The following is a 16,753-nucleotide window of genomic DNA, read 5'->3' on the forward strand; positions in this document are numbered from 1 at the left end:
TCCCAGAGATAAGGGGACAGAGGCCCCACACTCCCGAGGCAGTCAGGAGAAGAGGCAGAGCCCACTCAAGTCTGCCGACTCCCTGTGCCTTCCCTCATCAGCCCAGGACTCCTCGTGGCCAGAGTGTGTCTCCCCCATCACCCCAGAGATTCCTCAGTAGCTGACATCACCCACTCCTGACTCCCCTCACAGGGCACTGACCAGGGAAATCCCTGCATGGGGTCTGGACTAATGGAGAGTCAAGTGCAGGAAGAACTTTCCATAAGGACTGGAGTAAAAGGCTGGGAATTGGAGGAGATCGGGGCTGCGGCTGCTGAAGGAAAAGAGACCGATCCTGGGGACAGTTGGGGACACCTTACCCAATTCCACCACCCCCACCCCTTAATTCCTCACTCGTCTCATCTGTTGACCTTCTCATCTGCTGATTCGGAGATTCCTTACACCCGGGTTCTGGCCTCCACTGACTCTGATGGCCCACAGCAGGTGCAGAGTCTTGTTTTTGCTCTAGCCACGGGGCCCACAGCTGGGGTGGCCGACGATCAGGAACTCAGGATTCAAATCCCCACCCTGCCACTTCTTAGCTGGGTCACCTTAGGAAGAGTTCGCCCCCTCTCTGAGCTTTCCTTATCTGTAAGAAATGACAGGTAAATCTCTGCCTTGGAGGGTGGCTGGAGGACTGAGAGACAGAGGCTGTGCTAGCTCATGGCCAGCTGTGAGTTGTGGTACTTGATGGTTTGATAAGCAGTTGAGGAAACTGGTTTGAAAGGGGTTAAATGGAGACCCTGCCTCCCAGCCAGGAGCGAATCAGGGCTGGCAGGGGAGGAGCCAGGCTGCTGCTAAGGAAAGAGATCTAGATGGGCCAGATGCCGACTGGAGAGGGACGGGAGAAGACACTGTAGGGTTTGGGGGGCTTGGCACAGTGGCCCTGGCCCCTGCACTGTGATAGCTCCAAGCCACATGGTGCAGGGCAGCTGCTGGGCTGCGGGGAAGAGGGGCTGCACTTCCTGAGCTGGTGCAGCAGCAGAGTTGATGGGGACCAGGACCCTGAACCCGCCTGGCCATCCAAGGCGGGGGACACCGGCTGCACCCAGGCTGTGACCTCAGCTGACTCCGATGATCCACATGGGATGCAGGGTCTAATTTTAGCTCCAGCCACAGGGGCCACAGTCCAGGAGTGTCTGCCAGCGGGCACAGGGGCAGCCAGGGCTGCTCAGGCAAGGGGAGGAGCGAGAAGACCAGCCCAGCTCCCTCCAGCCCGTCCCTGGCCAAGCCGCCCCTTGTGGGAGCTCTGACTGGTCCCCATGGCCTGGCAGACAGCCTTCCTCTCAGTTGAGGGCAAGGTCAAGGGGTGCAGCCAGGAGGTCAGGGGGACACGGCCCTGCATTCTGGACAGGGGTTGTGTCAGCCAGAGCAGTGCCCAGGGGCAGGGGCCCCTGCTGGGAGGGCAAAGGCTGGCTTGGTTGCCTAAACCAAGAAGGCAGTGTCCTGAGGGCAGGGGGGCCAGGCCAGCAAGCTGGGTCCCACCTGGCCTCCTCCTGCCTGGCTGGTGACTCACTGTCTGACCTTAGACAGGCAGCCTGGTCTCAATGGGCCTCAGTCTTCCCATCTGTACAATGAGAGGGCAGGACTAGCAGGTGGGTCCCAGCTCTAGTCGCCCGCCCCAGGCCCTGCTCTTCCTGCTTGCTGGCAGAGGCCTCCCAGCTTCCCCAGCCCTGACTGTGGGTGGCCACATGCAGTCGTGGAGGAGAATAAGGTCCCTCTGGCTGGCACTGTCAGCCTCCTGGCTCCTGCTTGTCCTGCTGGGAGGCTTCTCCCTTCTCCGCCTGGCATTGCCTCCCAGACCTCGGCCTGGGGCTCCCCAAGGCTGGCCGCGCTGGCTGGACGCAGAGCTCCTGCAGAGCTTCTCCCAGGCTGGAGAGCTCCCAGAAGATGCCGCTTCACCTCAAGCCCCTCATGGTGGCAGCTGCGACTGGGGAGCCTGCTTTGACACCTCGAAGTGCAGGGGCGATGGCCTTAAGGTATTCGTGTACCCAGCTTCTGGACCGATCTCTGAGACTCACCACAGGATCCTGGCTTCCATTGAGGGCTCTCGCTTCCACACATTCAGTCCTGCTGGGGCCTGCCTCCTTCTCCTCCTCAGCCTGGATGCCCAGACTGGAGAGTGCAGCTCAATGCCTCTGCAATGGAACAGGGGCAGGAACCATCTGGTCCTCCGTCTCCACCCAGCTCCCTGCCCCAAGACCTTCCAGCTGGGACAGGCTATGGTAGCTGAGGCCAGCCCCACAGTGGACTCCTTCCGGCCTGGCTTTGATGTGGCCCTCCCTTTTCTCCCTGAAGCCCACCCGTTGCGAGGTGGGGCTCCTGGCCAGCTGCAGCAACACAGCCCCCAGCCCGGGATAGCCCTGCTAGCCCTGGAAGAGGAGAGGGGTGGGTGGCGCACAGCAGACACCGGCTCCTCTGCCTGCCCCTGGGATGCACGCTGTGAGCAAGACCCTGGACCTGGGCAGTAAGTGAACCTTTTGCCTTGGGGGCTGGATGGGAGGGGGCTGGAATAGACACAAGCCCAGAGACCAGGGTAGAAGACAGAACTGAGATGGGAGAACCAGGTAGTCCTGGCAGACTTAGGCCTCAGCTGCAGCAGGTGGGAGCCAAGTTAGATGGCAGAGAGCACTTCCATTAAGATGGGGACTTGACACAAGGGGTGTCTAAGGTAGGTTTTGGAATTTTCCCCTGGGGGTCTTTCAAAACATAAAATACGACTCATTCCAAACCTCCTGCCCTAATATTTTTTTCCCCACATATACTTGTATAGTGCTTTACTCTGTGCTAAGCACTTTTATAAATAATGATTATAATAAAATACGCTAGTTGTTAGCATTTAAGTGTTTGTGTACCAGACACGAAAGCTCAGACAGGTTAAGTAATTTTTCTGAGGCCACCCAGCTGGAAAGAGCCAGTATTTTGATCCAGAATTGCCTATCTCCAAAGCCTTCAGTATGAGAATTCTGAGTTTTAAGCAGAAGTTTATGATCAACCTCATCAAATGCCTCAGAGGGGCCTCACAGTCACAGCTGGAAGCTGCTCCTGTGTCTAATTTTGGGGATTAACCTCTCAAGGAAACAGCCTTTGGTTATAGCAAATATGACGTAGGTCAGGTCTAAAGAAGAATTTCCTGCCAGTGAGAGGCCCTTGACATATAAGGGGCTGGGGGCCTGTGGGACGTGGTGAGCTTGTGCGGAAACTCTTTTCCACCTGGGCTAGTTGGGGTGATGCGCCTCAGGTGATGGTTATCCCCTAAGTACTCTAACCCCTCTGTGTCCCCAGCAGGCCAGCAGCCTCCAAAGGCTAGCTGGACAGGCAAGAATGAGAGTCCTTCCGAGGCTGTCCAGGGCCCCGGTGGCAGAGGATTCCTTCTGAATCCCACCCCTCCTGGGTCAGACCTGAGGAGGGAACTGTCACCTTTGCTCCTTCCTCAGGTCTCTCTCTCTGTTCTCTGCTGGAACAACATCAGCTATTCTGAGCTCCACTCCCTCCCAGGAATTCTTGCCTCTGCTTCGGGCTCCTGGGACTTCTCTCAGCCAAAGGGCTCTTGTGGGAATGGGATCCTTCCACCTCCTGAAGGTACAGGCAGCCCTCACAGCCAGGAGTCAGAATGGACTTGTCCCGGTCAACCCCAGGGTCCTTCTGCTAGGACGCATCCCTAATGGTCTCCAGGGCAGGAGCCTGAAAAGTCAGGGATCTCACTCAAGCCCCTGCAGCTCAGCGCTCAGGCAGAAGCTCATTTTGGGCAACAAGGCTCTCCCTTTGCCATGCCCTCCCTCACTTTTCTGATGAGGCACTCAGGTACTCTTGCTTGCAGGAAGTTCTTTTTTCAGCTGACTTTAGTTACCGCTAAGCACAGTTCATTGTTGATGAACCTGAAAGTGATTTCAGTCTGAACTTCTTTGAGAAACTGGAAGTTAGAGAACTGCGTGCAGCAGGTAGGCGCTCATTAACTGTTTACTAATGGATCTGAAATTGGCCAGAGCCACCCACAGTTTTCTAATTAGCGTGGGTCACCCTCTGAGTAGCATTTTTGATAAGTTTTATTTCCCAGGGGCGAAGCTTGGCAGCCTTGTCCTCTGACCTTCAAGTGTGGTCTTTGGCCTCAGCCTCCCTGAAGGTGATAGGGCTTGTCATCTGGAGTGGCTTGAGCCTCACTTTCTCCGAAGTGCCAGGCAGCTGCCTGGGCCAGACAGCGTAGGGACAGAGTGAGAGAGATAGCTTGAATACACAAGTGCCGGCCAGAGAAAGAGGCCATTCACAGTTCCTGCCACCGCCCCACATTCACTCAGCCGGGCGAGAGTCGGGAGGGGAGGAGGCTACATTTGAGGAGTGCCTGACTTCGGCCAGGTGCTGTGCCAGGCACTTTACCTAAGTCACTGCTGATCCTGTCATGCACCCTTCAAGGGAGGTATTATTATCTCCATTTCAGGGAACGGAAAACTGAGGCCCAGAGAGTGGAGTAGCCCAGGGTGGCAAGGTTCCCTGTTCTCCATGGGCCCCTCACTTTTCTAATCAGGCGCTTGGAAACAGTGGAGTTGGGATTCAGCCCTGTACTTCTGGCTCCAAAGCCCATGTTTTTCCACCTTGGTTGAACGGTCTCTTGTTGCTCTGGAATAAATCTCCACCCATTCAAATTGTTATTTATTCATTTTTATGAATAGGTAATTCATTCACATGGTACAAAATTCCAAAGGCACAAAAGGGCATAGAGTGAAAAGCCTCCCTTCTATCCCTGTCTCCCGGCCACCCAGTTTTCCTGCCTGGAGCCAAACACCGCTTCCAGTTTCTTATGTGTCTTTTCTGAGAAACTCTGCATGTGTACAAGCAATATGTATATTCTCCCCCATTTTTTAACATAAATTTGATGCATGCTTTAAAGTCCCCCAGGCTGTATCCATTGGGAACAAGGGGCGCAGTCAGTACCTAGGGCCCATGATACTTTTATAGGCTCATGAAAATATTTTCATTTTTTGAAAATCAGGGCTGGGTACAGTGGCTCACGCCTGTGATCCCAGCACTTTGGGAGGCTGAGGCGGGTGGATCGCCTGAGCTTAGGCAACATAGTAAGACCCTGTCTCTACAAAAATTATAAACATTAGCTGAGTGCGGTAATGCAAGCCTGTAGTCCCACTACTTGGGAGGCTGAGGTGAGAGGAGCGCTTGAGCCCAGGGGGTCAAGGCTGCAGTGAGATCATGCCACTGCACTCCAGCCTGGGCAGCAGAGTGAGAGAGACCCTGTCTCAAAAAAAAAAAAAAAAAAAAAAAAAGAACTTTCAGGTAGAAGAAAAAAACTTTTTTTTTTTTTTGAGACGAAGTCTTGCTCTGTCATCCAGGCTGGAGTGCAATGGCACAATCTTGGCTCACTGCAACCTCCACTCCCTGGGTTCAAGCAATTCTCCTGCCTCGGCCTCCGGAGTAGCTGGGATTACAGGCACGTGCCACTACGCCCAGCTAATTTTTGTATTTTTAGTAGAGATAGGGTTTCACCATGTTGGTCAGGCTGGTCTCAAACTCCTGACTTCAAATGATCCGCCTGCCTCAGCCTCCCAAAGTGCTGAGATTACAGGCGTGAGCCACGGTGCCCAGCAGAAAATGTTTTAATATATAATATTGCTTGTTTTTATACCAACACAGTTATCAACTATATTTTTTTTTTTATGGCAGGAGGGACTGTGAAGGCCAACGTGCCTAGGGCACATGGAAGTCACAATGTGGCCTTGCCTATGGCCAGGCCCTAGTAGAGCACTGAGGCCATGGGCACAGCCACAGTGACCACCCTTGGGTACTGAGGCCCTGAGTCTATGACGGGTACCTTACGTGGTCACAGAAGCCTAAGACTTCTTCAGTGGTCACCACATAGATGCACAAGTTTCCTCTGTAACACACTCCCTGTTCCCCGCCAAAGGTGCTCATCCAGACTCTACTTATTTACCTTTACTGATGGGGAACTCATCACCTCCAAAGACCACCCACTGGCTGCACTCTCAGTCAGCTCCATCACTAGAATTTCTGCTGAAATTGACCCCCCAGATGCCTGGTCTCTTGGTCCCAGATCTATTCCCTAGTGTCACACTGAGCATTCGGCAGCACCCACTGAGCTGCCGTTCTCCACCAGGCACTCTGCTAGGCCCTGGGCATGCTGAGATGAGGGAGGTACAGCCCCATCCTCAAGGAGCTCAGCCTTGTAGGAGAGACAGGCAAGTCGATTGTTTGACATTGTTAAGCAGAGAGAGGCTGCACCGGCTGCCTACCTGGCTCCTCTACTCAAGAGCTGTGTGACCTCTTTGGGTTTCAGTTTTCTCTCTGTAAAATGAGATAATAACAGTGCATACCTCCCCTCCTATCTCATAGAGGTGCTGTGAGAGTGAACTGAGTTAATACATGTAAAGCACTTAAAACAGTGCCTGGAGCAAAGTACATACTCAATATAGGTTAGCTTGGATCATTACTACTGCAGTCCACCGGGAGGCGGGAGCAGAGAGAACCATCTCTGGAGACATCAAGGAGGGTTTCCCAGAGAAGGTGATGTTTCAGCTTAGACATTAAGACAGTATAGGAAAAGGCCAGGTGTGGTGGCTTATATCTGTAATCTCAACACTTTGGGAGACTAAGGCAGGAGGATCACTTGAGGCCAGGAGTGTGAGACAGCCTGGGCAACACAGAGAGACCCCATCTCTACAAAAAAAAAAAAAAGAAAAACACACACTGTAGCACATGCCTGTAGTCCCAGCTACTCAAGAGGCTGAGGCAGGAGAATTGCTGGATCCCAGGAAGTCGAAGCTGCAGTGAGCTGTCATGGCACCACTGTACTCCAGTCTGGGTGACAGAACAAGAGCTTGTCTGAGAAGAAAAAGATGAGTAGGAGGACTTCCTCAGGCTGACAAGGCAGGGAGGGGCCCTCCAGTGTGAGGGAGAAGAGATCTTAAAGGCACAGAGGATCAAGGGAGGTTAAGGCTCAGTGGTGCAGTTTATTCAGCCTTAACCTAGAGGTTTTCAGTTCCTTAGAGGTTGACTTGGGGGTGAAGGGGGCTGTACCTGGTTGGCTTCTGCTGTGGCTTTTAATGAGGTGAAGGGTGTCCTGGTGGTTACTTGTGGCTTCTTCCAGGGAGGGCCTAGTGGACGCTTAAGCATGGAGGGAGGAGAAAGAAGGCTGGGGTCCCCTGGGAGACCCCTAAAGCAGCAGCTCTGGGGTGGTTCAGGTAACTTGGAGTCAGGAGCTGGCACATCTCTGCTCTAGTCCCAGCTCCACCCCAACCCTATCTGTGACCCTGAGCCGGTCCTTGGGTCTCTCTGGGCCTCAGTTTCCCCATCTGTTCAATGGGGCATGGCCCCGAGGCTGCCTAAGTACTCCCAGGTCTGCTTCTTGGAGGTTCAGGCTCAGAGTCAAGCAGGCTGTAACTGAGGAGGGTCCTAGGACCCTGAGAGCCATAGTCATGAGTCCCACACTGAGCAGGCCTGTGTCTTGGTCCCTCCCTTTATCCCTCCCCTGACTGGGTCACAGGCGATGGTCCCCTGGGTGGACAATTGCTGGGGGTGGCTCTGAGGAGGCTGGGACTCCTGCCCTCCCCCACAGGCACACACAGCCTGAGTGTGGCCCTGGGCTGTGGCGGTGGGGTGGTAGGTGGGAGGAACAGAGGAAGCCTGTCCTCTGGGCCAGGGGGCCTCTGGGCAGCAGCTTCCTGTGTGGTTCCAGGCTGGGGGCCCAGCCCACCTCATGACAGAGGAGCCTTTCTTGGGCCTGGCTTTCAGCGTTGGGGAGGGCTGGGCTCAGAGGCCACGCAGGCAAAGGGTGCTGAAAGTCTGCCTGTGGCCGAGTCGGGGAGGGCAGACGTGCATGTCTAAGTCAGGCAGGGCCTTGGAAACATCAGCACCCTCTGCCTCCCATTTTACAGATGAGGAAACTGAGGTCAGAGAAAGGCAAGGGAGGTTTCTAAAGCCACTGAGGGAAGAGGCAGAGCTAGAATGCAGGGCTCCTGCCTCCTATTCCAACCACAGACGCGTGGCCGGTGTGAGGCTTGTGTTTGTGTTAGTGTGTCATTGTGCGACTGTGCATATGCATGAGTGGGTTTGCACATTTGGGAGTGTAGGTGTGGGGTGCAGGGGTGTGGGGTGCTCCCATTGAGGGAGCCCGGTGGGGCGAAGGGCACTGTCTAAGCTCATGTGTACCGGGACCTTCCTGTGTGCCTCTTTAGGACCCAGCGCAGGGAGACTCTGCCCAATGCCACCTTCTGCCTCATCTCTGGCCACCGTCCAGAAGCTGCCTCGCGCTTCCTCCAAGCCCTGCAGGTACAACCCCAATTTGAGCATCACCTGTCCTCTGTCCCCCAGCACTCATGAGCTGGCTGGGTCCAGGCCAATGAGAAGGGGCAGTGAGCTGCCTGCTCCTTTACTTCTGGACTCAGGTGTGCCTGTGTCCCCATTCACTGCACACTCTGCAGAACAACCATAACCTCTCTTCCCTGAGACACCCCATGTTCCTGTCCTCTTTGCCCCTTGCCCCCAATAGCAGCAGTTACTGACTTGGAACTGGGTGGGGGGTGAGTATGTGCAGGGTGGGGCTGGGCTCCCCAGTGACCTCCCCGCCCCCCAGGCCGGCTGCATCCCAGTGCTTCTCAGCCCCCGCTGGGAGCTGCCCTTCTCCGAGGTCATCGACTGGACCAAGGCAGCCGTCGTAGCTGATGAGAGGCTCCCGCTTCAGGTAGCTCAGAGCCCTGCCCACAGGGTGGGAACTGGACCCAGGACAGGGGAGGGACCCAGAATCCTGAATCAAGGCTGGCCTCAGTCCTCATTCCTATCTGCCTTGTATGGATACTGATGAATTTCTCCCAGCACCAAGTCTCCCCTCTGGGGCTCCCAGAGGATCCGATGGAGCTAGAGATTCCTAAGGGCTCTGAGAGCAAGTCCTGCTCCTCTTGCAGCCTCAGTTTTCCCATCTCCACAACAGGATGAGCTGGACCAGACAATCCCCATGGGCCCAGCTCCAATGGCCTGTGACTGCTTAAATACCAATTTAGGGGAAGGCTACAAAACAATTCAGACTCAGAGCGCCTCCATGGGGACTGGAGTGGGAAAGCAAAACGCATGGAGACTTTTCCATCTGATGAAACAAATTCTGTCCAGCTCTGAAAAATATATGTGTGACCTGCCTTGAATCCCCTGAGAATGGTAGAGGGGGTTAATAGTAATTACCATTTATTTATTGAGCCTCTACAATGTACTAAGCAATTAATGAGCAAATACTCAGAGAGGTTAAACAGCTCGACCACAGTCACATGGTTACCAAGTGGCATTCAGACCCAACTCTGTGTGACCCCTGAACGCTTTTTTTTTTTTTTTTTTTTGAGATAGGGTCTTGCTCTGTTGCTCGGGCTGGAGTGCAGTGGCATAAATATGGCTCACTGCAGCCTCAACTTCCTGGGCTCAAAATTGCTCTATTATCTGGCACTTTTTCCCTCTCTGCCCCAGGTCCTGGCTGCCCTCCAGGAGATGTCCCCTGCACGGGTCCTCGCCCTGCGTCAGCAGACCCAGTTTCTATGGGATGCCTACTTCTCCTCGGTGGAGAAGGTTATCCATACCACTCTGGAGGTGAGGGGGCTCACCTGATGGGGGTCCTGGCCCTTGACTCCTGCTCCATCCCTGTCACCTCTCCATACTTCTCTGTCCCAGCGTTCGGGGACACCCCCACTCCTTGAAGATGGTCCTGGGATGAATCTGAGACTTGGCTGTGAGATTTGGGGCAAGTTTCTTCTCCAATCTTGGCCTCAGTTTCCCCATCTGTAGAGAAGACCGCTGTAGCAAATAGATTTCAAAGCATGTGCCAATGCCAATTGACCACTGACGGCTGCCTGGGGTGCTATGTTTGGAGGGATTCTGAGTCCTGAAAAATGTCATGACCTGTTAGTGACATCTGTCATGAGTGAGGAAGGAAGGGGAAGCAGTGACCCTGCCACCATCTCCCACCTCTGGAGCAACATCATGGAGTGCCCCCTACTCTAGACCTCAGCTTCTGACCCCAGAGGACTGGTGATGTAGTTGCCACCCTCCCCAGAGCCTGGAAGGGGAGGTGTGGCCATGGACACACAGGCCACTCGCTCTGCTCAGCTCCTCTCTCATTTCAGGTTATTCAGGACCGGATCTTTGGAACATCAGCTCACCCCTCGCTGCTGTGGAACAGCCCCCCAGGGGCACTCCTGGCCCTGTCTACTTTTTCCACAAGCCCCCAGGACTTCCCCTTCTACCACCTGCAACAGGGTATGCCCTGGGGGCGGGACAACCTGAAGTCCCCTCAGTTCTACCTAGGGCTGCCCCAGCCTCATCTGGAGAGCCCCACCAAGACCCTTCCCAAGCCCTGACATTTCTCCTGGCCCCCGGGATTCCCTACTCAGGTCACTCTTCATGGGGTTCTGTTCCCTCCCACCCTAATAGCCTGTGTCTCATTCCCCCAGGCTCCCGCCCTGAGGGCAGATTCAGCGCCCTGATCTGGGTGGGGCCCCCAGGTCAGCCCCCTCTGAAGCTCATCCAGGCGGTGGCAGGCTCCCAGCACTGTGCCCAGGTCTGCCCCCTTCCCAGCTGGAGTCCTGGGATCCAGGGTGGGGGCAAGGACAGGGCAGGGCCCTGAAGACTTCCAGACCCCAAGGATGACCACTCATTTTGAGGGGAGGAATGGGGACGATTTCCAAGTGTTCTTGCTGCCTTCTTCTGTAAGTCCCAAGATTCTGTTGCCTTTTCCCCATGGAAATCGATGAAGCCATGTGAAAAGCAGGTGTCTCTTGGGGAGGCTGGAGAAGGAAACATTCATTCCTTTACTCAGCAGTCATTTTCTGAGCACTAGGTCCGGTCCTGGGCTTCATGCTGAGCAGAGAAAAAGCAGGGAAGGATTCTGCCCAGAGATTCAGACTGGGTTAGCATTTTCTGGCACACAGACTGTCAAATCTTACTTCTAGAGAAGACAGATAGACTCATACGAGTCCCTGCAGAGGAAGTGAAGCAGTTAGCTCAGCCAGGGTGCACACGAGACGGCTCGAAACAGGCCATCGAGCTGGGCTGGGCGTCATAAAAGAGCCTGAGGAAGAGAATGAAGGCTTCGAGAAAAGATGGGGATGGAGCATGGAGTCAGCGCCCAGGCTAGGGACTACCACAGACAACTCTCGAGTTCTAAAGCCATAGGTCACTACCCTCATGTCACCAGAATTCCTGCCTTCTACAAGCCCAGAAGCAAGGAGAGAGCAGTGATGAATGGAACTTGGATCCAACTAAACCCTTCTCCCATGTGCAGCTTATAAAATTGACTCCCCAAACTTCTTCCACCTTGAGAAAGATCACTCCTGCCCCCTGCAACCCGCCTTCTGCCCTAGACCCCAGACTTCAGGAACAACCCCCTGTCCTCTAGATCTTGGTTCTCTGGAGTAATGAGAGGCCACTCCCATCCAGTTGGCCGGAGACAGCCATGCCCTTGACAGTCATTGATGGGCACAGGAAGGTAAGGGCTGAGGAGGGCCATGAAAGGGGTGGGCCTATGCTGGAGGCTGGGGGAGGGCACCCATGGGTGTTTTATGAATACTTGGGCCTGAGCCACAGTTGAAGTTGAAGAATGACACAGTAGGTTTCAGCTGCAGGGCTAATAGTAATGATTCTCTTCCCTCCCTGGTCCCTGTGAATTGTGCTTCCAGAGCACTGGGGCTTATGTGATGCAGGAAGACAGAGGAGTGCGCTGATATCTGAGATGAGGAACAGGGGAGAAACCTGGGATCTTAAGAAAATATGGACCAAGGGCAGCACACTGGGCCAGGAAAGGGAGGCTTCTGGGAACCGTGGTTGGTGTGAACCACCTGCCTGCCACATGGTTGTGGGCAAGTCCCTTCATCTCTCTAGATCTGTTTCTTTCAAATGAGGGATGTTTGACACTCCTCCCACAGTTGATGCGACAGTATGACAATGGAGGAATCCCCAGATGTCAAAATTGGAAAGGCCCCTAGAGACCAACTGCCCCATTTTACCAAAGGGGAAACTGAAACCCAGAGAGGTCAAATGAGTTGCCCAGGTTCCAAAACGAGCTCTGCACTGGCTTGCCATATTCGAGGCCCAGGCGTCTACACTGTGCCTGAAGGGAGGCTTTATGCATGGCCCAGGCATCTACACTGTGCCTGATTGGCTCCTACTTATTGGATGGGGGTAGGGGGAAGGTTCCAGTGACTGAGTCCCCCTCCCCCTTCTCCCTGCAGGTTAGTGATCGCTTCTTCCCATACAGCACCATCAGAACAGATGCCGTCCTCAGCCTTGATGCCCGCAGCAGTCTTTCCACAAGTGAGGTGAGGGCTGGGCCCAAGAGAAGCCCAGTGTGGGTGGACACAGCCAGAGGGCCCCGGCAGCCCCTCAGGTTCCCAGGGTTGGGGGGGGCCCCAGGTCATGAGGTCCAACCTCTTGCATTTGAAACCACCCCAGCAAGCCAGGCAGCCTCCTCTTTAGGAGACTCGTTGAGGCTTTCCACGGACTCTTTTGAGAAGTTGTTTTTGTGGCCCTTAGAAGCTTTCATGCCACACTTCCAGCCAATTCGAAGCCATGGCTCCCACCTCCTCTCCCCTGAGTCCTGCCCTGGCCCCTCAGCCAGGCTGGCCCTGCCTCCATCTCTCTGAATGTTCTAGGCATTTAGGAGGTCCCTCCTCACAGCTCACTTGAGTCCCTCTCCAGGTGGACTTTGCCTTTGTGGTGTGGCAGAGCTTCCCAGAGCGGATGGTGGGCTTCCTGACGTCAAGCCATTTCTGGGATGAGGCCCATGGTGGCTGGGGCTACACTGCTGAGAGGACCAACGAATTCTCCATGGTTCTCACCACAGCCGCCTTCTACCATAGGTACAGACCCCCACCCTGCCCAGGGATCAGAGGATCAGAAGACCAGAGACCCCTACCCCGAACGGAGCAGGGTAGCCTAGACCCCAGGGATCCAGGTTCAAGGCCCAGATCTGCCACTTCCCAGCTGTGGGATCCTGGGCAAATCTCCTCACTTCTCTCGAGTTTGTTTTCTCATCTGTAAAATGGGATGGATTCACCTCCCAGGGCTGGTGTGAACATTAAATGAAGTCCCTGGCACAGAGGTTCCACAAATGGTAGCTATTGTTATTTTAAGTAGAGCCATGCAGTGAGTAAGGGCAGTGTGTGGGTTTGCTGGTGGTGGGGTGACAAGAGAATAGTACTGGCCGGGCGCGGTGGCTCAAGCCTGTAATCCCAGCACTTTGGGAGGCCGAGACGGGCGGATCACAAGGTCAGGAGATCGAGACTATCCTGGCTAACACAGTGAAACCCCGTCTCTACTAAAAAATACAAAAAAATAGCCAGGTGTGGTGGAGGGCGCCTGTAGTCCCAGCTACTGGGGAGGCTGAGGCGGGAGAATGGCGCAAACCCGGGAGGCGGAGCTTGCAGTGAGCTGAGATCCGGCCACTGCACTCCAGCCTGGGTGACAGCACGAGACTCCGTCTCAAAAAAAAAAAAGAGAATAGTACTGATGCTTTATAAATGTGGATGTGATGAGTTGGGGAACATCCCAGGCCTTCCAGAAGCTGCCCGAAGTGCTCTGGTCTTGGGGCAGGGACTGAATTCTGTAAGACCTCTTTAGAGGTGTTCCTTAAACATGTTTAAATCAAAAATGCATAACCTGGAACCTCTTGTAGATTACTCAGGAGCTCTGCAGGGAATTCTCAGTAGACTAGTGAATAACCTAATGTCTGCGAGGTGAGGCTGGCCTGTCTGAGGGCCGTGTGAAGTGAGACTTACCCGAAGCAGTACCAGCCTGGTTCATCCACAACTGTTCTTTGGGCTTCCATGTTTGATGGCTTTGAAACCAGCTGATCCGAACCCATCTAATTCTGGCTCTGGGTTCAGCGCTCAGAGCCCAAGGATGGGTGCCCCAAGGAGCTGTGAGGGAGAGGGCAGGGAACACACCACTGACTGCAGATGAGCCACGGGGCACACAGCACAGTGGAGAGCTGTTCATGCCAGGGATGGGAGCTTTCTGAGGCAGCCAGGCTCAGAGGCTTGGGGATGGGGGTCAAAGGGAGAGGTGAGGTCAGGAGGGAGGAGAATGGGGCCTGGGGATGAATTTGGCTGCAGCCTCTCCCTGTCTTTTCCCTTTGCCCAGGTATTACCACACTCTCTTCACCCACTCCCTGCCCAAGGCTCTGAGGACCCTGGCAGATGAGGCACCCACCTGTGTGGATGTCCTGATGAATTTCCTAGTAGCGGCAGTCACCAAGCTGCCCCCTATCAAGGTGCCCTATGGCAAGCAGCGCCAGGAGGCTGCTCCACTGGTGAGGGCTGAGGCGGACTGGTCGGAAATGGCGGGGATTGGGCAGGGGTTGCGGGGAGGATTTCCTCTCACTGTCTAATTCCAGTCTTTCTTGCTGCACGGGCGTGGGGAGTTCGGAAGGGTAGAGAAGCCTGTTAACCCATTGCTTCTTTCCCTCTTAGGCCTCTGGGGGCCCGGGGCCCAGGTCAAAGCCGCAGGCCCCAGCCCCCGACTGCGTCAACCAGATAGCGGCAGCGTTCGGCCACATGCCCTTGCTGTCCTCTCGTCTGCGTCTGGACCCGGTGCTGTTTAAGGACCCGGTGTCCGTGCAGCGCAAGAAGTACCGCAGCCTGGAGAAGCCCTAGGGGGCGACCCGCGGAGACCCCAGTGGAAGTCCTAGCCCAGCTCCCAGGGGAAGCGACACCTGCCTGCGGGCTCCGCCCTTGGGACACAGAACCTATCATGGCAGCCAGCGGGCCCACACGTCGGATCCCGGTTGGCCAGTCACAACCGGGGGGCGTGGCCTTACCCTCTCCCGCCCGCCCGCCGTCGGCCGCGGAGCCTCAGTGCAGGCTCAGCCCCGCGTCCTAAGCGCCGCTCTCCGCTTCTCCACCCAGCTAACTTCTGCTTGTCTTTCAGAGCATTGCCTCCCCCAGGGACATTGCCTGGCTCTCCTCCCCGCCCCCGATGGGTTCGGTCTTAGTGTTTGTCGCGGTTGCCGCATGGTCAGGCCCCAGGACTGGCTTGCGAGCCCCGGGGGTCTGGTCTTTTCATGTCTTTTTCTCTCTGGCTAGGCAGATGTGCCGCAAATATTTGACGAATAGATGGATGGCAGACATTAACTGCGTGCCTGGCCCTATGCGGGCGGCAGCGGGATAGGGTGAGCGGAGAAACGGAACGGCCTCCCCACCCCATTCCTAGGGTTCCTAGTCCCGGGAAGGTAGCTACCCAAAGACGCCTAGGTTGTCAGGTTCAATCCTTGAGCCTCAGCCAAGGCGCAGAGGGGTGCGGGTAAACGAGGAGTGGGCGAGGAAAGCAGGACCGGAACAAGTGGCCGGCCCCTGTACGGCGCGCGCCGGCGGCGCAGCTTTGGCCGCCTGCCTTGCATTACCGACGCCGACCACTAGAGGTCAGCGCTGCACCGCACTCGTCACTCCCATGGCCATAGGGCGGCCGGGATGTGGAGGGTGAGCGCTGTGGGCAGCTCGGGGGCTGAAAGCTGGGAAGAGGAATCTGAAGAACAGCCCCATCTCTTTGGCCTGCACACTTGGAACTCAGTAAGAAGGGACTGTTTCCAGGTGGACTGGGCGCGAGCGGGTACTGTCCCCAGAGGTATAGGATGGAGTGAGGGAGGGGACACTAGGTCCTCCGGGGTTCACCCAACTGGAACTGGAATTATCACTTCCGAAATAAAGCGCGTGTCCTTGCCCCCTCACGCTCCAGGCTATAAATACCCTTACAGCAGCTGCTCGAGGGAGGGGCTCAGGGCCCAGGGCTCGCCTGGGAGTGCGTGCGACTCCAGAGGGTGAGGGTGGTGGGTCCAGCCCAGGTCCAGGGTGTCAGGTGTTTTCCTGCTTTGATGGCCTCGCAGCTCTGGAAACTCCCGTGACTGTCTCACTGGCAGGAACATGCTGTCCCCTTAGGCCTCTCCAAGGCCTTCCACCCCCACCCCCCAGCTTGACCTCGGCGGGCCCCTGGATGACTCAGGTCCTCCCTAGAGCCAGTCACAGCTGAGTGGCAGAGTGGGTTACCCTCGGGAGGCGTGGTGCCGTGAGATGCTGGAGGTACAGGGCGAGTGGAAATTAAAGAGGTGGGGGAGAGCCAGTCTGGCCTGCAGTCAAGAACTGAGGGTGAGTGGGAAAGCATACAGCTGTGGCCCAGGCAGCCTTCCCAGGGTGGGGAGGGCGCTGGGTGCCAGGCCCAGCCAGGGGAAAGAGGCACCTTTCCAGTCACAGCTGTGACACCCAGGACACTGAACTGCCTTGGCATGGCCTTGCCCACGGGCCAGGAACTGCTGGTCCCAGCGGTTCGTATTGTACCAACAGGCAGCCCAGACCAGGTCCCCAGACCCTGCTGTAGAAAAAGGTCTATGGGAATGAGGCAGAAATCCCAGACCTGCCTGCACTGGCTGTGTGACTTCCGGAAAACGACTCCACCTCTGAGCCTGTTTTTTCATCCATAAGAATGTGGCACAGCAATGATCGTCTTCTTTTTTTTTTTTTTTTTTAAGCTGGAGTCTCGCTGTGTCGCCCAGGCTGGAGTACAGTGGTGTGATCTCAGCTCACTGCAACCTCTGCCTCTGCCTCCCCGGTTCAAGCGATTCTCCTGCCTCAGCCTCCTGAGTAGCTGGGATTACAGGCACAAGCCACCACGCCTGGCTAGTTTTTGTATTTTTAGTAGAAATGAGGTATCACCATGTTGGCCAGGTTGG

At 55.6% G+C, this 16,753-nt stretch overlaps 1 protein-coding gene across 2 annotated transcripts; it reads left to right on the forward strand.

Annotated features, from left to right (window-relative positions):
• Positions 1-833: 833 nt before the first annotated feature.
• EXTL1 (exostosin-like glycosyltransferase 1) lies at positions 834-15,757 on the forward strand. Of its 2 annotated transcripts, XM_011981619.1 has the most exons (11): positions 834-2,506; positions 8,238-8,331; positions 8,636-8,743; positions 9,511-9,630; positions 10,164-10,296; positions 10,491-10,597; positions 11,435-11,524; positions 12,267-12,353; positions 12,733-12,893; positions 14,176-14,344; positions 14,505-15,757. In XM_011981619.1, the coding sequence occupies exons 1-11, from the start codon at positions 1,731-1,733 to the stop codon at positions 14,685-14,687; spliced, it is 2,028 nt and encodes a 675-aa protein (XP_011837009.1). In that variant the 5' UTR covers positions 834-1,730; the 3' UTR covers positions 14,688-15,757. The 2 variants fall into 2 exon arrangements, with proteins under 2 accessions (XP_011837009.1, XP_011837010.1); XM_011981620.1 differs by lacking the exon at positions 8,636-8,743 and having other exon boundaries at positions 14,505-14,932.
• Positions 15,758-16,753: the final 996 nt, after the last annotated feature.

Source organism: Mandrillus leucophaeus, unplaced genomic scaffold (assembly GCF_000951045.1).
Source record: "Mandrillus leucophaeus isolate KB7577 unplaced genomic scaffold, Mleu.le_1.0 Scaffold23, whole genome shotgun sequence".
In the NCBI taxonomy this organism is placed as follows: Eukaryota; Metazoa; Chordata; class Mammalia; order Primates; family Cercopithecidae; genus Mandrillus; species Mandrillus leucophaeus.